The sequence below is a fragment of the Chanodichthys erythropterus genome, chromosome 11 (genome assembly GCF_024489055.1).
Source record: "Chanodichthys erythropterus isolate Z2021 chromosome 11, ASM2448905v1, whole genome shotgun sequence".
Lineage (NCBI taxonomy): Eukaryota > Metazoa > Chordata > Actinopteri > Cypriniformes > Xenocyprididae > Chanodichthys > Chanodichthys erythropterus.
Window position 1 is genome coordinate 27,695,478 of NC_090231.1, and position 25,316 is coordinate 27,720,793.

Sequence of the window (25,316 nt, forward strand, 5' to 3'; positions counted from 1 at the left end):
ATTCAATGAGTCACTCATAAAGACAATCCCTGTGTCTGAATACCCCTATACAGTACTTCCCTGCTAGCTTGAAAAAAGTAGTTTGTCCAAATTTATAGTATTCATAAAACAGTAGTTGAAAAGGACCAGGATGATTTACTACTTCCCCCAGGACTCCGAAGTGTGTAACTGATCTGAGAGGAGTTGTGAATTACAGTGAAGCAATGCAACTAATGCCATAAGTCACATGACAAAGAAAATTTGGGGATATGGAATGTCCGGATTTTGTTCATACTACACACATTGGTACTATACAGAACATACTTTTTTAATGATCCAAAGTAGTGCCTACTCAGATAGAATGCACATAGTCACTTGTTGCCACATAAGCCTATTGGCATAACGATTTAACCTGCATGAAAGAGTCACTGAAAACCCTCCACCATACACAGACTCATATCCTGTCAGCCTCAAATCCAAAGGTTTTATAAAAAAAAAATAGATACAAATTAACTGTAAATACACAAAAACAGAATCTTTCCAAATTGGATATGCAAACATACTTCAAATAGCTAATAAAATGTCCCTTCCTCCCCTTATAGTCAAGCTTCATTAAAATTAAACTACAGCAAAATCAGGTCATATACTGTTTTAGTTGGACCACAAACTTGGATTACTTCAACATTCCAAGGTGGCCTTAAAAAGGTTCCAATGCAGTGCCTGAGGATTATGTAATATATGCAGTTCATGAATTATAGTTATTATGGTGCACCATTTCTTAATGCCATGTTATATATGGTTTGTGTTTATCTGGCGAGAGCTGTTCTTCCTGTGGCACACGGTCTCACTGTCTTTATGAGGACACTCTCACTGACAGTCCAGCTGAACCCAGTGGGAAGTCAGAACAGCTTTACGCCATGTGCGTGTCTTGCTGCCCTTCTTAAATGAAGGACATGTGCTTATATAACCCCATCCATCCAGAATATTATTTAATCTAGACAAGTTATTCTTGACAGCACTTTGTTGAGAATGTTTAATCCCTCGTTCTGTCTGTTTGCTTATCAGGGATCTTCACACAGCACATAACCGCTGTCATCCAGCTCCCCAGAGAGGGCAGAGTTTATGGGAGTTGGAGGAAAGTCTGGCCTGAGTTAGTGTCAAGTCAGGAAGAAGAGAGAAGTTCCGTGGCTCTGATGCTCATAGAGAGTCACTGCCAGATCCGTAAGGCCTCAGCAGCCACGAAGAACTAATCTACTCTCAACTCAACACTGATGCTGCTGGAGCCGATTCCCATGCTTCAGTGAGTTCAGCTCCTCACACACACACTCGTATTGCAAACATGTTCGCTAGGCAGAGAGGTGGAGCAAACTGCCAGCTGAGCAAAAGAGCACATGATGCATATATGTGTGCGTGTGGTTTTCATTGTCATACTAACACAATGGTCCCTCTGGTGCACAATGTATGCAAGGTTCACCATCATCAGATATTTGTCAAGATTAGTGGTATAATGCATGGCTGTATGCAGGGTTTAGAAATATTGAGGTACAAAAACTGAGCTTGCTTGGGGTGGGGGTAGAAAGATTTTGATTTCACTTACTTATATGTGCATTTTAAGATTTCTGGAGGGCAAATGATCGTGAGAAATGTCATGAAAAATAGCATTTGGGTTTGTCATTTTTAAGAGGTCCTTTTAATAGGTAAATGATAACAAGAATTTTCATTTTTAGATTTTGAGCACAGACCAGGCCTGGACAAATCGATATAAAAAATGGAAAATTAAAGGAATAAAGTAGGAGATGAATAAAGAAAATTAGTTTAAAACTAGAATTTATTGTAAAGTATTGCATTTTATCTATTTAGAAATATTTTTCCTAACCATAACCTACACTTAAAAAAATGCTGTTTCAACCCACATTTGGGTCAAATATTGACAAACCCAACCATTGGGTTAAAAATTCAACAGTTTGATTCGTCCATTTTTGACCCAAATTTGGGTTGAAACAACCCAGCATTTTTTAGAGTGTATAAAGACACTTGTCAAATTCACATTTTACCATGTTCTAGTGTAGGTCTGAGGATGATAAATTAATTTACTAAAAAGGCTTTCAAAAAATGTAACCAAGTTCATTAAAATCAAATGCACACATTTATTCTTATGTCTAATAATTTAACATTTCTATCGTAACACAGCTGTCAAACATTAAATCTTTAGCTACTTTCTTACATTTAACATATCAATTTTTGACCATTAAAACTGTCTTGCTGGAATTCACGCTTATGATTTTGTAAAAATGTAATGCTTGCCTTCTTTGATTTGACTGGCCATCTCATTTATTTTGACATTGACAAGCACTGATCAACTCATGAGAAAGTAGGCTATTTAGTCATTGAACAATATCTTTGCAGAACCAAAGTACAGTTATTATTAGGCAATTATTTAATAACTATTGTATACCTCAGAAGAAATGCAGAGGTCAGGACCTTGGGGACCTCAATGCTGGGTATGGCCATGGTATGACGACCATGAAGAATCATTGTTTTACAGTGTGAAAAAGGGAGCTGCAATAACCTCCTCTCTTACCTTTTCCCCTGTGTTCCTCTGTGGCGGAGGGGCAAGAGTGAGGGGGTGTGAGCAGGAGCTGGTGTTGGCCAGAGGGGGCGCTGTATCAGGGCAGTTCTCTGACATCAGGCTGGGCTCCTGCTTCACTAGAATAGCTGTGAGATCCTGACTGAACGACCACATGCCTTCTGATTCTGAGGAGAGAAATAACATGCTCAAAAAAACAGAAAACAGATGAAAAGTACTAATTAAGTTGTAATGGTTTTGTTAAAGCTTTGTTGAAATGATAGAAATGATCTGGGGGTTGACATATGGAATGGCAGCACTTAATAACTAAAGTCTCCCAGAAGACACAACATTAAAACAGGAAGAGCAACAGAATAAATCACAATGCTGGTCCTAAAAGCACTGTTTTTAACTTGACAGTTGATACACGGTCATAAAAAACATGGCACTTAAGGTGAAGTGACACAACAGCTAAAGACATCCACAAAAATAGCACCAAAGTCATGCAAGAATGGCGGACCCTAAGTCCCCATTGAGAAAATACAATTGTAAAATCCTGTGGACTGTAAGCCATTGATAAGCTTATGTACAAGGACATAAAAACAAAACAACATAATTACTTAGTCTGTTCAGTGCTTTAGATTATCTACATTGTATTTGAATTATCTTCATTTGGACGGTTTTTATTGGCTTTCATTTCATTTATTTAATTTGATTAATTAATCAGAATACAAAAAAAAAAAAAAAAAAAATCCATTGACAGCCAAAAAAATAAATATATTAATAAATGATTTAATTTATTGCAGTGTATAAGACATTTAGTAATGTAATGGATGTGTGCTTAAAATAAAAAAAATAAAAGTAAAACAGGGTCTTACAAGCAAATAAGTATTAAAATATCATGCAGGATTGTAATGCCATGCGGCACAATGTAATCAAAGAGTGATATTTTCAGGAAAGTGACGAATTTCACACTCCAGACCCCGTGGAGGGGGTCTCATATAGAAGCTGTTATGATGCAGGTGAGGAGGACAGACTCAGTTAATGACCGGAAGGTTAAAGCAAAACAGCTTCTCTTTATACGGTTAACACAAAAGCCCATGTGGTGGGAGGGGGCAGGTGAGAGATTGGGGGCATGTAGGGTGGCTAGAGAAAAGCTCTACAGGTCTGGACGCTTCAAAGGGGAGGAAAGCACTGCAAATTGTGGCAGCCCTCGTTATCACATCGCCCTCGGTAGCATTCGTGTGCAGGCTCCACTGCAGGATCGATAAAACATTATGCGGCCTTGTAAAAGAAGGATGGCAGGTTTTTCATGTTAGTCCTCTGTTAGGGAAGGACATCAGCAGGAGTCTGATTACAACAAGAGAGCAAAGCTCTTTAGGAGTTCTGCTCTTCTGTGGAGAGCACTGGATTTTATACTTCATAGTTCTCTGTCTGTGGGGAACCTCTGTAAAAGTGCCCAAACTATCAGTCCAGTAGGCAGATTACACCTTAAGACTCTGTTCTTCAACAGGGTGCACTAAAGCAAACACACTCTTATGTACAGTCTCTATTGTGAATAAGAGATTAGTTTTCTTCAAACATGATCTGATATGTCAGAGGGGTTATTTCTTGGATCCATAAGGAATGTCTCATTCTCATCTTCACTCTCTTTATATACTAAAAAAAAAAAGAGTTGGGATCATCCCTGGTGAAATTACCAGCTTACACCAGCATCATAAACCAGCATTATAAACCAATTTGGGTTTGATGGTGGACAGCATAAATGGAAAAACTTTGCTCATAAAGCTGGTCAACCAGCAAAATCTTTCTGAATAGGCTGGTTGACCTGGGAAGTCTTGCTGGTTGAACTAGTTAGTCAAGTCAAGCAATGACACGGACCAATTTTAGCACATCAATTTTAGCATTCACAATCACATTAAAAGTTTTCTTTCAGATGGAGTAAAGCAGTAAATAATCTTTTTCAAATGTCATGTAAACTCTTTCATTTGATTAAAATAATACCAGTCAAATTCAGCAAAGTCATACTATCAGATCTAGATAAGGTGACAGCAGCTCGTTTTGTACAGCATGTATGCGTGGTAATCAGTCATTGGCCGAAAATTCTGAGAGACGCAGGTGACGCACAGCACACACACGGTGTCATGTATACTCAAACAGACAGATGAAGACTGTAGCTTGATTAGGCAGAAACCTATGCAGCTCAATTATAACAGTGTATGTAAACATACTTGCCACTGTCACTGCTATGGATAAAAAAAATGGATAAAAGTTGTTTTAATTTTACATGCAAATCTCCACAATCCCTCCTTATTCTCTACAGATGCTACTGTGTCCTGCCCATAGGGCACTGTAACGCTTTGATGTCCCTCAGGACAGCAGGTATCATAGTGGGGCGACTCTAGGCCGGCAGAGACGGAAGAGCGATGCTCATTAGCGGGTTTAAAGTTACTGCAGAGCAACAGGAGACAAAGTAGTGAACCAGTCAGTGCTTACTTTAACTGCCCCCTAAAGCCACTCAGTCTTTATAGGGGCAGGTTTATGGGTCAGAGGGGATATCACATACTACTGAAACACCTGAAATCATTATGGTCATCTAAACTCTCTACAATCTCAAAGAAAGAAAAAAAGTGCAAAAATTGTACATATAGTACAACAGCTTGTCACTGGGATGGTACTCTCAAAGGGATCTTTGTAACTTATTTACCTTTAAAATGTACTTAATGCTGGATTAATATTAGAACAATTTTAGGTCTAATGTTTATAAATGACAGGTTTGAACAGTGAACAATGAACAGTTTTTCTAATTATTTCCATCCTCGACATGAGGCGAGATTATCTATAGTCGGCCCGTCAGTGCTGCAAGCATCCTAGTAAAACATGCGCAACACTATGACTTATCCCGGACAGAGATGGAATGAAGATAATATAAATTTGTCTATATAGATGGCTGAAATATATTTGACAGTTTATCTTAATACTTCATGCCTGAAAATTTAATTTAAAGTTAATTGTTAAAAAAACTGAGTTAATTCAGTTTAAACAATTATTTTCTGTATTTTTTTACAGTATAGTAATTGTCTGTATTACACTGCATTTCTACAATGACAATCTTGTTCAGATATCCCCTGCTCTGCTTTTTTAACAAGTCGCACCCTGCTAATATGGTCGTACACCTAAAGTATAAATGCTGCTGTAATCCTTAAGGAACATGTTTGCAAATTTTTCCATCAGTTCTTTGAACTAAAAGGCACAGAGAAAGAAACAAGAGTGTTCAGAAAGACTCAGAGCAAGTAAAGTCTGGCTAAATGGATCAAGAAATCCTGCAGCACCTCCACGCTTCTTTAAGGCTTTGTTGATTTAAAGCCTGACTGGAAAGAAGGAGCAGTCTGCGCACACACTCTCCTCGCATAGTCAACCTAAGTTCAGGATGATGCAACTCTCAGAGCCACCCCCACCAAATTCTCCATCTGAAGCTGGAAACCAGATCCCTTTTTTATTTTATGGATGTCTACAGTTCCTTGGCCTGATCATGGCATGTGTGAGAAAGAGAGAGAGAGAGCCAGACGGACAAACTGACAGAAAGAGTGAGCGAGTGTGAGTGTTGGCTGTCTTCCTGGAATTCCCAGCTTCCAATGGTAGACTGAGCTCTTGGCTAGAGCTTTGTCAAGGAACCCTGTGCTGCACGGGTGCTCCGGGTGATAAGGAGGAGAGATGCAGAGAAAAGAAAGAGACTTAACAGAAAAACAAATCTGCTGATAGATGATCCTTTGATCCATGTCGTTTTATCAGGACTGTAAAATCTTCTCCTGATAATCTAGCATGGAGAGCTGATTTTCAGCATAGATAGATGACAAGAAAGAAGAGGAAAGAATAGGGTATGCTAGGCCGGTTGCTAACCTGCATCATCATCTGATTTGATGGGCATGGAGGGGCTCTGAGGGGCAGAGTCACCACTGAGAGAGTAGCTGTGTTCTGCCTGGATGGCTGGGTTTGGAGGGTCCAGATCCATATCTAACAATGGGTTCCTCTCCGCCAACAGATGATCATCAAAGAAACTGTTGAAAAGGTCATTGGAGAAGTCCTCCATCTGCTCGGAGAAGTGCTAAGGGGGAGAGACCACAAAAAAGATACATTTTATGTGAAACGAAAATAGAAAATTTTACTTTTTGTTACAATTTTGCATTTACATTTTGTTAACAATTACATTTTGTTAATTGCCCTGTTTACACCTGGTATTAAGATGTGTTTTGGTCTATCTGATCACAAGTAGACGAGGGAGACACATTCCCATTTACAGCTGGTGTTTTAATCCATCTCTTTTGTCCACTTTCAAGAACTTCTATCCTGATTTCTTTGAGGAGAGGGTCTATGGTTGGATAAATATATGGTCTTTTTCAGACGAAATAAGCTCATTCCATTTACATATGAACGCATCAAAGCTGATGGAAAAACACAGAGCAGCAGCTTTTTTTCTGCTCTGATAGCCACAAAACCAAGTCGAACTCGGTGAGTGCGTGTTAGAAATCAGGAATGGTGAGAGAACATTGTGCTTGTTACGTTTTTCGTCTTCAAACCAATCTTGGGTCTCCAGCCGACAAAGTTTAAATCCCGTCTGGCTAGCGCACATCCCATAAAGTTTATGCATTAGGTCAGTATGTGGAGAGCAGCCAGTCTTTTGCGCTGTTCAAACACATTCAACCACATGAGCGTCTACGCTACGAAGCAATCCAGTCAAGTGTGTTTTCGACTACCTCTGGAAGTGGTCGAAAGTGGACAACTTAAAACGTTTTAGACCCATTTACACCTGTGTTTAGCGTCGTCCGCTTGTGATCCAATCGACCAAAACGCATCTTAATACCAGGTGTAAACAGGGCCTAAGATATGTGGCCTCAGGAAGTCTAGTGACCACTTTTGTGGAAGCTAATCAGTACCCAAAAAAAGTTTGCGAGTAATGCGAGAACAAATACTAAATTGGCTGAATCATCCCGTTCCCTGATCATGTTATGATAAGCAAAGATCAACTCAAATAACATCTGGAGATGCTAATTTGACATACAGCCTCTTTTAAAATTATCATTTAAATAATCACTGTTAAAATTCAGAGGAACAGTGATAAACCCCTCCTATCATTTAGCTTAAAGTGTGTCTGAATGGCAGACCCAAAAAAGAGATATGCATTCTTATATGCATTTAGAATGTGACGTCACAATACCAGTTGAAGAACGTGCGCACGTGTTTCTGAACTGAGGGTATGCGAATGTGTGTTTGCTAAGCGAGGGTGTGACAAAGGTGTGAGAGGACCTGATCATGTTTACATCCTGGTGAACAGGGACAGGTGTGTGAATAGCACACCTGTAGGGCAGTGAGCATATAAACCAGATACTGTCCACATATCACACACGCACACATCCACGCATCCTGCACCTGTGTGAGTTCCCACACAAACCCCTAACCACTTTGTAAAGAGAAGACTGGGAAAGCTGTGCTGTTATGAATGTTTACTCTGGCTGTCCACAGTCTAAAAAACCTGAATTGAGAACAAGAGAGAATGGAGTACAGTACACAGTTAAAAATAAAGGTTATTTATTGGCGTTGATAGTTCCATGAAGAATTTTCATTTCCATTACAGTTCCCATTATATAAAAGGTTGTTTATAGTGGGGGGAAAAAATATTTGGATAGTTAAAATGTTCTTCACACAAAGAAAATTATTATTATTTTTTTTAAAAAGAGCCATTTGGGGAACCAAAAATGGTTCTTCTATAGCATTACTGCAAAAAAGCTTAATATTTAAGAGTGAATTTTGCAATACCTAGTAAAACCTGTTCATCACAAAACAGAGGAAACAAATGCTGCAATGACAGTTATCCATATTGTTTGATGAATGACATCCTGGGAACACCCTGATGACAGAGTTCACGAAATGACGCAGGTCTCCTGCCATTAGTGCCCAGCTAATCACTACAGTTGAGAATGACCGTATAAACAAACCCACCCTAAAACTTTGATGTTTGTCAAATGTTCCTGCTCCTGGATGTGTGGGGCGGATATGTTTACAGACTTGATTAATCCAAACTGAAGGTGCTATTTCACAACAGTGAGCTGCATATGCATGCAGTCTGAGTGTGTCTTTTAAGTTGCTTATTTGTGCCTAAATCTACTCCCATAACACAAAATGCAAACATAATACGGACCTTTGGTAGAAACCTGCATTCACGTGTGCAGCTTTTCTGTCTGTGTGGTCCTGTCTGTTATCAGAGCAGACAGTCAGAATACTTCTCTAATCGGCTTTATCTCTTTGTAGAGCACTTTCCTGTTATGACAAGTGTCAGTTAAAAGTTTTTTTTCTGTGGTGTCTGTCTGGTTTTCAGTTAACCTTACAGGGGCCAGTGGTAATGATGCAATGCTGGGGTGCTGATGCAAGAGTCCTGAAATTCCACATCTGGAAAGTTCCTTTAAGGAAGAATTCCAGAAGAACTTGGAAGAACTGAAAGAATGTGTCTCTTTCATTGGGGTCAGATTTTAGAAGAAATGACAAGTCATATCTCACACTTAAAGTTCACTGCTCAACCTTGAAAAGTAGAATGATGATATTAAGATTATGACATTAAAGGATTAGTTCACTTCAGAATTAAGATTTCCTGATAATTTACTCACCCCCATGTCATCCAAGATGTTTGTGTCTTTCTTTAGCCAGTTGAAAAGAAATTAAGGTTTTTGAGGAAAATATTCCAGGATTTTTCTCCATATAGTTGACGCAGTTTCAGTGCAGCTTCAAAGGGCTCTACACGATCCCAGACGAGGAATAAGGGTCTTATCTAGGGAAACGATCAGTCATTTTTTTATTTTTTTTATTTTGCCCTACTGCGGTACTTCCACCTACATCACACATGACTTTTCCACCGTAATGCGCATTACAAGGCTGTGCAAAATGAGATTTTGTGGTTACAAAGTATATTATTTTTAATTTTTTTAGAAAATTACCAATTGTTTTGTTAGATAACACCCTTATTCTTCGACTGGGATTGTGTAGAGCCCTTTAAAGAGACCTTCAACACATTGGTAGCCCTTGACGTCCACTATATGGAGAAAAATCCTGGAATGTTTTCCTCAAAAAAAATTTTTTTTTTTTCGACTAAAGAAAGAAAGACATAAACATCTTGGATGACATGGGAATGAGTAAATTATCAGGAAATTTAAATTCTGAAGTGAACTAATCCTTTAAAATGCAGACTGAAGGAACATGCTACTTTGAGGAATTAAAAAAACAAGTTTGCTATTCAAATTGGCATTGGTATAATACCACCTGACATTCCAAAATATATCAGTGGTCAGGTGGGTATTCAAGAAGCCTTATTGGATCAGATAGTCCTAACAACAGACCTATCAGACCCTTCACAAGTGTACCATACACTTCAAGTACACTATACATACATTCAGAATTATCACTGCAGCTGAGGCTTTTGAGCTCTTTGCTGTTACATCCGTGTTCTTAGTCTTGTGCAAATTAACAGAGAATTGCAAAGATTTTATCTATGCTGTAACGAGCACAAGGAAGAAAGAGTCGTATTTCTGCATTTTATATAAAGAAGGCCTCCAACAGTACTAAAGCTTCAAAAGGCATTGAAACAAAAGGATCATACACGCATACTAACAGGAATTTCATTTATATGCTCTCACTTGAGCACACATATCAAAGAAAACAGACAAGTGCATGCAATCAGGAAATTTTTATACATGATTTTCATTTGAAAATCCTGAAAAAAGGTAATAAATCACTTTTAATAATAATTTATAGAAATAGAAATAATAATACTTCACATTATATATTGTTTTGTTTTTGATCAAACAATATCATCAAGATTTTTTTTTCTTCAATATATGTCTATTCAATAAGTCACTACTATAGCCAATACTGTCATTTAAAATATTTCTGGTTTGTCACTTCGGCACCCCTCCAATCGGGGTGGAAAAGGAACCACAGCTGCAGCACTGCAAGAAATGTGTGTGCAGACTGAGCAATGCCCTATTTTTCCATCTGATCCATTTTCTTGAAGTAACGTTTGGGTCATGTCCGGGTCTAAGCGGGCTGGTAAACTGCACGCCTGCTCGACTCATAGCATTCCATTCCCTTATTCCAGACCTCCAGCTGCACTCCAGCCAATCGGAGCTCAGTATGCAAATGAGGAGAGGGGAGCTTGTCATTTTGGAGCTGGAGTGCAGGGTGCGCACGGAGCAACTCGGTGCACATGAAAATAACACATTAGTCTTTGGAAAAATAAATACGCTGATAAAAATCATTCAACAGCAGTGGAATTGGGAATACAGCCAAGCCCACGATGTTTGGGAATATGTGCCTCTCGCTGAGCAGAAGAGTTATTTCTGAGAACAATGAGTCACAATGAGGAGATTCATTCTCAGAGTGGCAAGGAGGAGAGGGGGAGAAGTTCTTGAACTGAAGATAGAGATTGCAGATGTTTAGTGTTTACACTAGTCATTGATGCAATTAAAATATGGTTCCCTCATGTGAAGAATGAATATCAGCTTCAACCAGAACATGATCTGATCAGTTTTATTTATTTACATATCTAAATATTTAGAGCTTTCTCTTCCAAGAGGCATGCATGAACTATTCTATTTCATCTGTACTGGATCTGGCATGTTTGACCTAAATAAAGGACATTCACATGTGAATGTGGGGTTAAGATGCATTTTTGCAGTCATATTGTCTCCAAATCAGCACATCTGCTCTTTAAAACCAGTTCATATTCTCAAATTCAGATTCCAGCTGGCAGATGTGAGAGATCAGAGATGGGTCAGGGTGGAGAATCGTGAAATAACGCTCATTATGATCAGCTCAGCATGCATGATGAGTCAGACGCGTGAGACGGGGGGGGGACGCGTGCATTTGCAGGTGAAGGAGAGCGAGGGAGCCAGGCCTCTGCAGGTGTTCACAGGTGAGGGCTGATTTAGATTACAGGAATGGCGTCAAGTTCACAGCTGCAGTCTGTGACTTCTGTGAGCTTGCCACCAGACACAGACACCACCATCTGACCAGATATCAGGTCACACGGGTTTCTTACCAAAAGAATTTGAAAGGAAGCCAGTTGTTGTGCATACAACTTTTTGAATGCAGTACTGATAAGATAGTTCAGGAGAATGAAGTGCTGGTTCTGAAGTCTGCGCACGAGGTCTGCCCTGTTCTCCTCCTGCTCCCTCACTCCCCTCTCTCTCTCTCTTTTCCTTTCTTTCTCTCACTTTCCAAATACAACTCTTTGGTCCCTTCCCCCTCTTGCTTTCCTCTGGTTTCTTAATTCCAGTTCCAGATTTTTCTTACGTTTTGCTGTCAGCCACAGAGCATAAGAACCATGACCACAGAAGCCCCACCTCCAGACAGGAGCCACTGAGGGCCACAAACCAGAGGAGCTCTTCTAGAGGTGAAAAAGTGGATGGCAGAGAGGTCGAGTATGAGAGAAATGTAGACAAATTTGAACTGGATTTTCATAAGTGAAACAGAAACTGCAACAGCGAGGCCAACTGTAACTTTCAGAGAGGAGCGTCAGAAAGGGAATGAGGACATAAGTGAACTAAAGGGATATCCTAAGGAGCAAGGAATCCCCATAACCACCCTGTATTTTCTGCTACTATTGCACTTCGGGAGGGGAGGGGGTCTCCAGATGTGTTCCCCATCCCCCCTTCAGAGGGCTCCCAGCACTCTGTAATTTTGCCAGCCTAAATTGGCTCTCTCAGAAGAGCCCGTAGCAAAACAGCCCTGGGCAGAAGAATATCCTGTATACAGACCAAAGAGCTATGTTAGTCTAGTCTGTCCCAGACTGACCACAGCGAGGAAAAGTAGAGGCTTTGTTTCTCTTTTAATATATTATTATGATGACTATTGAGAGTATGAAGTCACAACTACAAGAAGTAGTCAAATTTGTGACACACTGAAATCACAAAAATGAGAAACAAAGTCACAATTGAGAGTTTATGGAAAATAGAAAATTGCAGATATGAAGTCTCAATTACTAGCAATTGTGAAAAATAAAATCACAATAATAAGAAAGTCACAATTGTGAGATATAATGTCACAACTACAAGAAATAGTCAAGTTTGTGAGACAGTCACATTGTGTGATATGAGTCACAATAGAGAGAAACTAAGTCACAACTGCGAAAAAATAAAGTTGTAATTATGAGATATAAAGTTGCGATAATGAGATGTAAAAAAAAATTGTGAGACAGAATCACTTTGTAAAATATACAGTCACATAATGGGAAATAACATAAGTCTGAGATATTAAGTAACAAACATTGTAAGACAAAGTCACAATTGTGAAATATAAAGTTGCAGAGAAATAAAAGTGCAGTTGCGAAATATAAAGATGCAATGAGGAAGAATAAAATCACAAATATTACTCTGAGGCAGAAATGTGCTTCCTTAAGAATTGTTGTAGGAATTAAAAACATTATCCATTGCAGTTATTAGCATCTTTGTTATACGTATTGTTATACGGGGCCATATTCAAAACCGCCCCTGGAACTAAAAGTCATTGACCCGGTTTCACAGACAGGGCTTAGCCTAAGCTAGGATTAGACCTTAGTTCAATTAGGATATTTAAGTAGCTTTTATAAATGTACACTAGAAAAAAAAAAAAAACATTACTGATGTGGATCTTGACTCAAAACAGTGGCAGTGACATATTTTAAAATATGTCAGTACAAGTTGCTTTCAGTTACAACAGCTCAAACATGAATTTTAGTCTAGGACTAGCTTAAGCCTTGTCTGTGGAACCGGGGGTATATGTAATTAAGATAATCAGCTGTGTCTTTGATCCTCAGTAGACAGGGAGCCTGGGAAGACAATGGTGGAATTCTGAGTTAGGGACCTCAAGGTAAGGTGGCGACATGTTCCTGCAAACACTGACACCCACCTGACATGTTTATTCAGAGCCTAAGGGGTGAGACGGAGCTAAGAGTGGGTACACAATACACATATGTCTCTGCAGGGTTCACTGGCTTAGAATGTGGAATATGTCTCTCCACATGTAAAGGACAAGGTATATACATGCTCTTATGTCTTAGGTTAGAAGTCTAAAGACACACTGGGTACAAACCAAGAGTGCAGTTCTGGAAATTCTTGCTCTGAACCACTGTAACGTAATGTGTTCCAGCTCAGAATTTCCTGTTTGATCAAGCTTTTGGCAGCAATTCAGGCCAACATCTGAGTCGCAATAACACTCTGATAGGATTTGACCAAAGCTATAGATGAGTGTGATAGATTTCTTGACTTTCTTCATACCACTGGCATTCCTACCACGGTCATTTTCTCAATGAAGTGGAAGAGAGAGGCACACTAAACTGGATATATTGGAATGTTCTGTCCATCGTGACACTAGCTCGCAGTTTGCTTCTATAATTCATCGGAAACAGGACTCTATTTGGAGGTTAAATCAAACCTCCAAACATTTTAAGGGGTCACTGAACAGAGCAGTTGGTGGACAGTTCTCTGCAGCCCCTCAAGAGAAAGACAATAGTTAAAGATAAAGATAGAGATAGTTAAAGATAAAGATAAAGATAAAGAGAGTGCCTTGGAGAGCAGAAGGAGTTTTGGCATGTCAGTGAACTAAACATCAGCTGAGGAGAGGAATGAAGATTAATTAATATGTGCTATTTTAGCACTTCAAAGCAAATTAACGTGAATCACTTTGAAATGAAAAATCTTAAAAATCTCAACCACAGGCACACTAAACACTCAAATATGTCTAGAATGTGTCTTCTTTCAATTCAATATAACTTAATTAAATTATACTGAAATGAAAGAAGACACACCCTAGACATATTTAAATATAATAATTAAGTATAATATTAAATTATAATACAAACCCGATTCCAAAAAAGTTGTGACACTGTACAAATTGTGAATTAAAAACAGAATGCAATGATGTAAAAGTTTCAAATTTCAATATTTTATTCAGAATACAACATAGATGACATATCAAATGTTTAACCCTTTGACACGTACGATCACACCGGTGTGATCAGTCTTGGCTGGTCCCTGGAGCGTACAAACACAGGTGTGATTAGAACGTTCAGCGCATCATGTGATCAACTGCCAAATTCAAATGTTTGTGCGCGCTTTAACTGGCGCTAAACCAGAGACGGACGCGCGCAGCGCTTTTCATATATTACATATATGCAGTGTTTTCAACCAAATAATGTTTATTTTAGGTTTCAGACATTTTAATACACATGAGTACTAACAAAACAATATATTTACAGTTTGTAAAATACACAATGATGTCTATAGGAGCAGAAATAACAACCCTTTCCTTTATAATTAGACGACACGTTTTATTCATATCAGATACACATTGTGAAAGTAACTTTAAAGCTTACTCTATTCTTATAACAAGCAATGACGCGTCACCATGGAAACCATAAAGTGATACGTTCTAAATAACGGTCGCCTTAAAAAACTCACGCTGGGGGCTCAGACAGAATATTGTAAACTTACGTGCGAAAGGGTTAAACTGAGAAAATGTATCATTTTAAGGGAAAAATAAGTTGATTTTAAATTTCATGGCATCAACACATCTCAAAAAAGTTGGGACAAGGCCATGTTTACCACTGTGTGGCATTCCATCTTCTTTTTATAACAGTCTGCAAATGTCTGGGGAATGAGGAGACAAGTTGCTCAAATTTAGGAATAGGAATGTTGTCCCATTCTTGTCTAATACAGGCTTCTAGTTGCTCAACTGTCTTAGGTCTTCTTTGTCGCATCTTCCCCTTTATGATGCGCTAAATGTTTTCTATGGGTGAAAGATGTGGACTGCAGGCTGGCCATTTCAGTACCCGGATCCTTCTTCTACGCAGCCATGATGTTGTAATTGAAGCAGTATGTGGTCTGGCATTGTCATGTTGGAAAATGCAAGGTCTTCCCTGAAAGAGACGACGTCTGGATGGGAGCATATGTTGTTCTAGAACTTGGATATACCTTTCAGCATTGATGGTGCCTTTCCAGATGTGTAAGCTGCCCATGCCACACGCACTCATGCAACCCCATACCATCAGAGATGCAGGCTTCTGAACTGAGCGCTGATAACAACTTGGGTTGTCCTTGTCCTCTTTAGTCTGGATGACATGGCGTCCTAGTTTTCCAAAAAGAACTTCAAATTTTTGATTCGTCTGACTACAGAACAGTTTTCCACTTTGCCACAGTCCATTTTAAATGAGCCTTGGCCCAGAGAAAACACCTGCGCTTCTGGATCATGTTTAGATATGGCTTCTTTTTTGACCTATAGAGTTTTAGCCGGCAACGGCGAATGGCACAGTGGACTGTGTTCACCGACAATGTTTTCTGGAAGTATTCCTGAGCCCATGTTGTGATTTCCATTACAGTAGCATTCCTGTATGTGATGCAGTGCCGTCTAAAGGCCCGAAGATCAGGGGCATCCAGTATGGTTTTCCGGCCTTGACCCTTACGCACAGAGATTGTTCCAGATTCTCTGAATCTTTGGATGATATTATGCATTGTAGATGATGATAACATAAAACTCTGCAATTTTTCTCTGAGAAACTCCTTTCTGATATTGCTCCACTATTTTTCGCCACAGCATTGGGGGAATTGGTGATCCTCTGCCCATCTTGACTTCTGAGAGACACTGCCACTCTGAGAGGCTCTTTTTATACCCAATCATGTTGCCAACTGGCCTAATAAGTTGCAAATTGGTCCTCCAGCTGTTCCTTATATGCACATTTAACTTTTCCGGCCTCTTATTGCTACCTGTCCCAACTTTTTTGGAATGTGTAGCTCTCATGAAATCCAAAATGAGCCAATATTTGGCATGACATTTCAAAATGTCTCACTTTCAACATTTGATACGTTATCTATATTCTATTGTAAATAAAATATAAGTTTATGATATTTGTAAATTATTGTATTCCTTTTTTATTCACAATTTGTACAGTGTCCCAACTTTTTGGGGACACTGTACAAATATATATTATATATATATATATATATATATATATATATATATATATATATATATATATATATATATATATATATATATATATATATATATATATATATATATATATATAATTTAGATGTCTTTTGCCATAACAGGGCAGGGCAGGTGCAGGGGTGCGAAATGTCAGCGCCCACTATTATTAGTGTCTATAATGTATTTTACAAATGTTCCACAACTATTCAAAGCATGCAGCGATTTGAAAGAAATGAAACGATCTGGTTTGACAGGACCAGGGTTAACACACCTTTAAGGCTCAAAGCACTAACTGCTGATTTGGTTATTTTGTGCGTGTGTGCTCACGTAAGAACACACTTTGATGACCTCTGTCCTCTCTATTTGTGTCCATCATCTGAGTAGATTTAAAACCGAAGCCAAAGGTATGACAACAACGGCCATACTTAACCTTTACTTAGAAATACATAATGACAAAATTACTTAACAGCTGGGAGTGATTGTCTAATATATTTGCCTTTGCAGAACAGATAAGGAATGTGTGTGAAAACTATAGGCTCCTATGTGAGAATTACAGATATAGAGTAAATGAATTTAGATGGACCTCTAGATTCACACAGACATGAAAAACTGTCTTTTAAAAGCCTTAACTTTTATTTCGGTACAGTCTGAGAAATGTGGGCTAAATCATGTGGCTGCTATATGAATGAAACTTCAAGATCATAGAGTTGAACTTCTGTGGCCTCTGTTTCTGTATCACACCCAGAGAGTGTCATAATTCTTTTGTTTTTTACGGTTGTCTTAATTGTAGCTCGCAGATGTTGAGAGTTATGATGAGAGTAACAGTTAGAGCTTTATCCCTACTATCTTTATCGTTGGCCTATAGTCATTCTGAAGATTATGCAACCTCTTACTTCTCTCTATTTCTCTTTTTCTCCATCTAATGGGCCATCAGAAGCCTCCAGTATATCGGAGAGAAAATTCTGGAGGAACACAGCCTTTCCTCCACTTCTCCCATCCATATGCTCCTCACCTGCCCCTACTCCAAATTCTCATCCTTCATCCCCAGAATAATAAAAGGCCATAATTAATTAATTATTTCAGGCACATTGCAGTAAAAACAACATAGATGGTGCCATTTCAACTCTCTGTCTTCTAGGATACATATGAAATGCATCAAATATTACATATGGTGTCCGTGCTGACAATCCTTTCAGGCTCAGAGTGTACAAGACAAACTAGCAAAGCATAAACTGCCTTTAGGACAGGTGGGACCTGCCAAACCTGTAGATTTCATCTGCAGACTTCTTCAGTAGCGTTTAGGCATGCTGCGTGCTACAAAAGAATGGTCTTGAATCTGACTCATCTTCTTCTCTTCGGAACACGGAAGAAAGAGGGAAATTATCAGACCCTTGCTATTCAGGTTTCTGAGACTAGCAGATGACTGCATTATAATGAAACAAATGTCCTCTTTGAATTTTTTGCATGCATTCGCTCATATTCCTGTGGTATGACATACCCTGTGTCAACGATTAACCAGAGAGATTAATTTTATTGACTTTATAAGTATATTTCTGTATGTAGTTCTGTAGTTAAAGCGATAGTTCCGCCAAAAATGAAAATTACCCCATGATTTACTTATCCTCAAGCCATCCTAAGTCTATATGACTATCTTCTTTCAGACGTTCAGATATATTTAAAAATATCCTTGGTCCTCCAAAGTTTATTGAAATCAACTTGTGCATTTCTGCGTACAGTCATCCGCCAAAAGCTAGTTATTTGAATTTATACAGTTTTAAGTTTCGCTTCAGAAGGCCTTTATTAATCCCCTGGAGTCATATGAATTACTTTTTTTTTAATGGATGAATGCATTATTTTTGACTAAAATATGGCCCCCCATTCACAACCATTATAAACCTTGGGGGACTAAGGATATTTTAAAATACATCTCCGATTGTGTTTGTCTGAAAGAAGATAGTCATGTACACCTAGGATGGCTTGAGGGTGAGTAAATCACGGGGTAATTTTCATTTTTGGGTGAACTATCCCTTTAAAGTATCTGTATCTTATTGCAGATTGTTTTGACTATTCAGAATGAGATCAAACACCTTTCATATAACCAGCAGATGCATGTTAATCTTTTTTTGTCAGACTCGTATTTCCAGATTAAAAAATGTCTTCACTTATTAGTGCGAAAGAGACAGATCAGAGCCTCCTGCTTATGAGATGAATCATTCTCTGTCACCAGAGCCATTCTCAGTTTACAAATATGGGCAAAAAACAGCAGTATAAAAACAATATAAATCCACAGACAGAGACAGTGTCACATCAGCTCCCTTTGGATAAAGGATGAACTACAGAAGTACAACAGATATATAATATAAAGCCATTTGAATAATTACAGCCTGAGGTTTTCTGTGCTGTTGTGGTTCACAGATCCACTCTGTGATCTTAGCTTTAACACATAGTAGAGTGAGACATGCTGATTTCCACCTTTCAACACAAACCATACAATTACGCTAAAGTCATGATTTAAACAGCCAGGCGTGCACACACACATGCACACACATTTTTCAATTCTTGTAAGAACTTTCCATTGACGTCTAGTTTTTATTCTGAGCTAATAATATTTTCTCTCTACTATTCCTAAAGACAACACAAATATATTTGCATTTTTACTTTTTCATCAAAGCATTATTTACCATGCTTAGTAGAGAAATAGTTCACATAAAACCTTAAATTCTGTCATAATTTACTCTGCTAATCTTTCTGTTGTTCCAAAGTCATATGACTTTGTTGAACCAAAAATAAAGCAAGATTGATGTTGAACCAAAGATAAATTAAGATTGATGAACAAATTGTTCATTGAATTAATTGCTTCACCCAGTTCACATAACTGGTCTGCAGGAATCGTCACTGGAGGGGACAATTATCAATGAATAAGGACTTATGTCTTCAGGATATTTGTTATATATAGTGTATGAGTTGTATGAACTGCTTTTATAATACTTATTTGTCTTTTTTTGAAGTTTGAAAACTTCAGATACATTCATTGCACTGTTAGAAAGAAGTCATTCTGATTTTTTTTTTTTTTTTGGTAAACTATCACTTCAAGCAGTATTCCTTGTGGGGACCCCTGATTGGTCCTCACTGTGTAAGTAATTTCAGGTTTTACTAACCTTATAGTGGGGATATTTAGTCCCCCCTCCCCCACACACATATACAAATTCATATTGTGGAGGAATTCCAGGTTATAAATATCTCAGTTCAACAGTACTGGAACAACCCACTAACATTTACAAATATAATGGCAGAATGAATTAACAAAAACACAGGAGTCAAAAAACCTGTGTGTAATAACCCAGGAGCAGGGAGAGCAGCTTCCTCTCTGAGGGCACAAGGCAGTCATTCACGGAGCCTTCAAGGGCCAGTGTCTCTCTCACACACATATAAAAACACACACACACACGCCAAGGAGTAGAGTGGGGGACCATGTAGGGTCTGGAGTGGTCTTTCACAGACGTCTATTCACACACCCACACAGGAGCACAGCATACGCTCATACACACATACACAGACAGCTATCAGGAGCTGTGAATGAGCCTCCTTCACTCACAATCCTCTCTCTCTTTTCACTATCATCACTCTCCCCTCAGTCAGGTCCTTACAGAGCAAACTGGAACACAGCTGTTACTCAATGAGGGACATCTGGATTGAATACTACCCGATAAATACCCTCAACAACCAATAGACTAGTAAAAAAAAAAAAAAAAAAGACAGGCACTAAGGCAAAATCTTCATAAGAATCCCTAACACCCAAATCATTATAAAACAAGACTGGATCTATCCATCCATCCATCCATCTAAATCTGCCCGTCCAACTGTCAATATATATGTCACCTATCGGTTGACATAATATTTCAATAACTTTTTTCAGCATCAAGATTTTAGGTTAAAGGTTTTTACATATATTTATAAGGGAAAGTGTATATTTTGGGTCAACTGGCCACCATTCCTTTTAGTTTTTTTTTTTTTTAAATATTTATTTTTTTAACTGCACAAGTTAATTTTAAAGACCCCCTGTGGTGAAAATCAAGTTTTTAACATGCTTTAAGACAAACCATGTGCAAATTCATAAGTCTGCACCATTGCTGAGTATTTTATGTTTGAAACTGCAGTAAACCAAAGACAGTCTAAAACCCGCGGTTTGAAATCGTGGGTGTTTGTGACGTCACAAACTACCTTGTAACCAATCACAACAATGTGCCGGCAGGCTTTAGCATATCATACGACTGCTCTGAAGTAGAAAAGTCTCGAGAGAAGCCAGGTTTTCCGGTATATTTTCTATTGATATGAAAAATTGTGTAGATTTAGCAATATTGCGAGTCTATTACGATGTTATGATGAACTATAGCCTTTCTCCACTGACGTTCTGAGTTGTTCAAAGTGTTTGTAAGGATACTGATTGTTAGAAGGCAGCTGTCTGACTCTGAGATAAAGAACGGGAATGGTGTATGTAACATTAGCAACACATTAGCTGTTTGATAACTTGGTCAAGCAAAAGGCTAATTATATTAATTCATATTAATTAATGACAGAACTGTCACAAGAGCTGTGCCAAGTGTACGAGCGCATAGGGGCTCACGCCAAAGTAAAGTGACTGCTGACTTGAAGTAAAGCCAATAAAGATCATGTTTTTGTCCTTTTAAATATTTTAATACAATAAAACATAGCTAAAACATAATTGCTCTGAGCGTGTGCGTGTGGCCATAATTCATGTGCATATGTCAGTCAGTGTGGAATCGCACATCAAGTTCTGAGAGAGCTATTCAGTCCATTATAAATTCTGATTTTGTCCGCCTCTGGAATGGATCAAACCATAGATATTAGCCTACCTGATAAGTAAATACGCTGGAAATCCGCGCTCATTCAAGGATGTGCATTTATTTCATGTACGGAGAAGGCACGGGCGCCTGCAGGATTTCATCTGAATGTTTTTTTAAATCTGAAAATTCCAAAATGCAACGAAATTGTCAAATATCCATTTAGTGCATGTTCACAGAGGAAAACAGCTGCTTGTTCTATCGATACTGTCTGTTTTACTGAGAAATCGCTTCAGGTTATTCAGTGAGAGAGCAGTCCAAACAAATGCAAGTGGATTCCGACCGTTTTGCAAAGGCATTTACCAATTCATAATTTAAAACACAATTTAAGCATCAGAAATTAAACTGAATATACGAAGCGAAGCAAGCTTTTTTCTTAAATATCCACAACACAAACAACAAACTGCTCATCAATATAGCAACACAAGGCTCTCCGAGCTGGCGTGAGCGAGTGGAGGCGGGGCTAATTTGCATATTCATTGATCTGTGTATATTAAATGAGGCAAGGGTGTAGAGTTACATTCAAGCTATTTTAAGGCATGAAGAAATTTTTTTCACTTGATTTTTTATTTTTTTTTAAATGTCATTTTGGTGATCAAAGATGAGTTTTAAGGGATAAAATGATTGACTACAGAGGGATTTTAAAAGGTCCTGTGGTGTGACAAATTTTTAAAGTAAAAATATTCCATATAGTCTCTTAATGTGATTAATATAGATCACAAAATGCATACATAATCATAAATGTAATCATATAAGAAGGTAAAAATAAATATTGTTCAAAGTGATAGTTTATACACACACAGAAATTTTGTCCATACAATGGAAGTCAATGGTCATCAAAACTGTTTGGTTACAAACACTACCAAATATCCTTTTTTTTGGTGTTCCGCATTAAAAAGAATGTCATACATGTTTGGAACGGGGTGAGAGTGAGAAACTGATGACAGAATTGTCCTTTTTGGGTGAATTATTCCTTTGAAATTGTTTTAGATGAAATTTGTCAAAACGCAGGACACTGCCATGTCAGCTACCTCTGTCTATCTATCTGACCACTGCATCTACATTGAGGAAGTATGATACATTATACAATTTATCATATATGCCAACCACTCTGTATTATAGAAAACAGCATTTAGGCTCAGGTAGCTCATATGAGGCTGCAGTATCTCTAGTCTGTCCATCTCAAAGAGATCCTAAGATGCTCCCTTTTAAAATAAAGGTCAAAACTGTTCCATCTCATCTGAGCCTCATAATAGTGACATTTGTGATGTCTCTTTCCCTCTCTCTCTCGGTCTCTCTGGGAAGGGATTAAAAGGACCTCAGCATGAATGTGTGTCGGTCAGAAGCATTAGCCATAGGAGTGTCTGAATCACTGTGGAAACTGCAGAAGTGTCCTGGGCTCCTAATGGATCATATGCTCGTAGAACTGCTTAGCTTCAAATGAAATGCATTAACAACCCAAACGCTACTTTCCAACTGACCTTATTAAAGGAACAGGTTATGCAAAAATGAAAATACGGTCTTCATTTATCCGCTCTCATCACTCTAAACCTGTATGACTTTCTTCCATGGAACACATTAGGACTAATAACTGGTCGGTCTATTTTTTCAAGGATTGAATGGGGACTGGATAAGAAGACTTGGCTAAAGAAGACTTGGAATATAGTGCATGAGCCAGAGAGACCTCTTTTAAAATACTTTTATTTCCCACACATTGATAAACAGTTTATGTTTTGGACCTCTACAGCCCCTCACTTTCACTTTCAATAGACCTTTATAAAAATAAGAGGCTGGGATATTCTCAAAACAATTCATTAATGTTCCATGGAAAAACAAAAGTCTGATTTAGAAAGAAATGATGGAGAGTACAATTTTGGGTGAAATACTCCTTCTTATGGTAACTTCTGATGTCTTCACAAGGAAGACGCATGTTTTTTGATGTGCAGTTTGTTTGCCCAAAGTTACCTCATATACATCCTTTACCTCACAGTAAGATAGCATTAACTTAACTGCAAATATCGCCTTAGAAAAGTAATATTGGTATTTTGTTTTTCATTGGCATCGTGATGGTATAAAAATAGGTTCCCCACTAAATTAGTTTTCTCACTCTCTTTACAGTACCAGGTAAACCCGTCAGTTGTGCTTCTGACTTCCAAAATGAGAGCAAATATGCTTCAAAGTCCAATAACTTGAGCATCTTAATTCACCGGTTGTGGCAGGACACGAGAAACAGGATGAAGCGATCCGTGTGCTTGGTTAGGAATTGCTTTATGGGTGTGATTTGGTTAAACAGCATGATACGGTGTGTGGGCGTGGTTTGAATAAATAACACATTAGCGAGACCTCCCCCCCGCTACCCAAAGGTCCGGTTGAAGTTGGAAAGTGACCCTATCTGTCTGCAGCTGGGCAAACTTAACAGCTTGAGAACTCCTGCCATTGTTTATGTTTAATTTACAGCACAACAGCCCAGACACGTGAGACCAATAAACACAGTTACTAATATATGTGTGTGTGTGTGTGTGTGTGTGTGTGTGTGTGTGTTTGAATTAAAGATCCTGCCTGATCACTTCATGGTCAGTTTGACAATTCATTGAGATGTACTGCTGATGTAAATAATGTAATGTAAGCATGAGCATATATTTATGATATATATTAATGATAACAACAACAACAACAAAAAAAGTCTTTATGAGCAAATATGACATAAAAGTCAAAATATGAGGGCAGGAAAAATATTGTTCAAAATGATAAATACACTCACAAATTTAAAAAAAAAAAAAAAAAAGACTATGCCTTCCCCCTCTCTGCTGCTGTTAATAATGAAGGAAGATGCAGATGTTTGACTTACCACATTGGATAAGAAATCGCTCTCATTCAGATCCTCTAGGTCCAACAGGTTGGAATTGGGAAAAAGTTTGTCCGACCCGAAGTTGTCCAATATGGTGTCCATATCGGCTGTGAATAAAAAAGGCTTTGGGGAGGAAAAATATCTCAAAGGTGAGATTGGTTGCAAAATTGTTGAATTCCGATTCAAAAATCGCTATGGCTTAAGCGACGTGCGCTCGTCTGCACCGTCAAGACGCCTTCATCCACCGAGCGTCTATAGCCTGCCCATTTACACTTCTCTGGAAGTGTCGGATAAATTGGACGTGATTAAAGCGAAGTGGCCGTGTGTGGCTCTTGCAACTCTGTATCATTCATCTGCGATAAGTCTCTGAGGGGTAACTAGACTGATACATATTTAATGTTGTCCCCGCCCGGTAACGCCCACCTTTCACTTCGTTTAAAGCGACAGCGCATTGATTTCCGAGCACTTCAGCCATTGACGCACATGAAAGACTGAAAACTATACAGCATACAGCCTTGACTGTCCATTACCCAATCCTGAATTTCACTTTTAAAACCAATAGTATAATGTTTTCATGACAGAAACATTAATCATGCTGAATTCACGCAATGCTCTTTAAAGGTGGAGATTAAAATTGATCTCAGATAGGCCTACACTCTGAAAGCAAAAATATGAATTTAACAATGCCAGAGGACACATGTAAATAGACATAATGACTTCAGAGGTCTTGTTTTATTTGTTAAATTCTTCACTCTGCAGTAAATATACTGTCCTGACAATAACAGTCTTAAATGTGAGCTAGCTTATAAACTATATAACTAGATGAAATTTAGGAACTAGCATTAAAACGGAGCTGGCCCATAAACAGCGTGATGTTCTCTGTTAGTGTTTGGATTATAAAGTACAGAGGGTTTGTTTATGAAATTACAACCATTATTGACCATGCACCAATACTCTTCTGTGCATTCTTCACACAACCTATTTTTTCATAATTTTGAATGACAAATGATATCTGTCTGATTGGATAACTTTCCAGTTGTGTAAGTGCAAT

General features: G+C 38.3%; 1 protein-coding gene across 2 annotated transcripts in view; it reads right to left on the bottom strand.

The window, feature by feature from the left end:
- The window catches only part of creb3l1 (cAMP responsive element binding protein 3-like 1), a 38,745-nt gene extending 14,143 nt beyond the window's left edge, over nt 1–24,602 (bottom strand). For both annotated transcript variants that reach the window (XM_067400670.1, XM_067400671.1), the window contains exons 1-3: nt 24,266–24,602; nt 6,446–6,650; nt 2,561–2,733 (exon numbers count right to left, since the gene is read on the bottom strand). In XM_067400670.1, the coding sequence (XP_067256771.1) occupies nt 2,561–2,733; nt 6,446–6,650; nt 24,266–24,367 (480 nt within the window). In that variant the 5' untranslated portion in view covers nt 24,368–24,602. The remainder of the gene's footprint in view (nt 1–2,560; nt 2,734–6,445; nt 6,651–24,265) is intronic.
- Between the last annotated feature and the right edge of the window lie 714 nt (nt 24,603–25,316).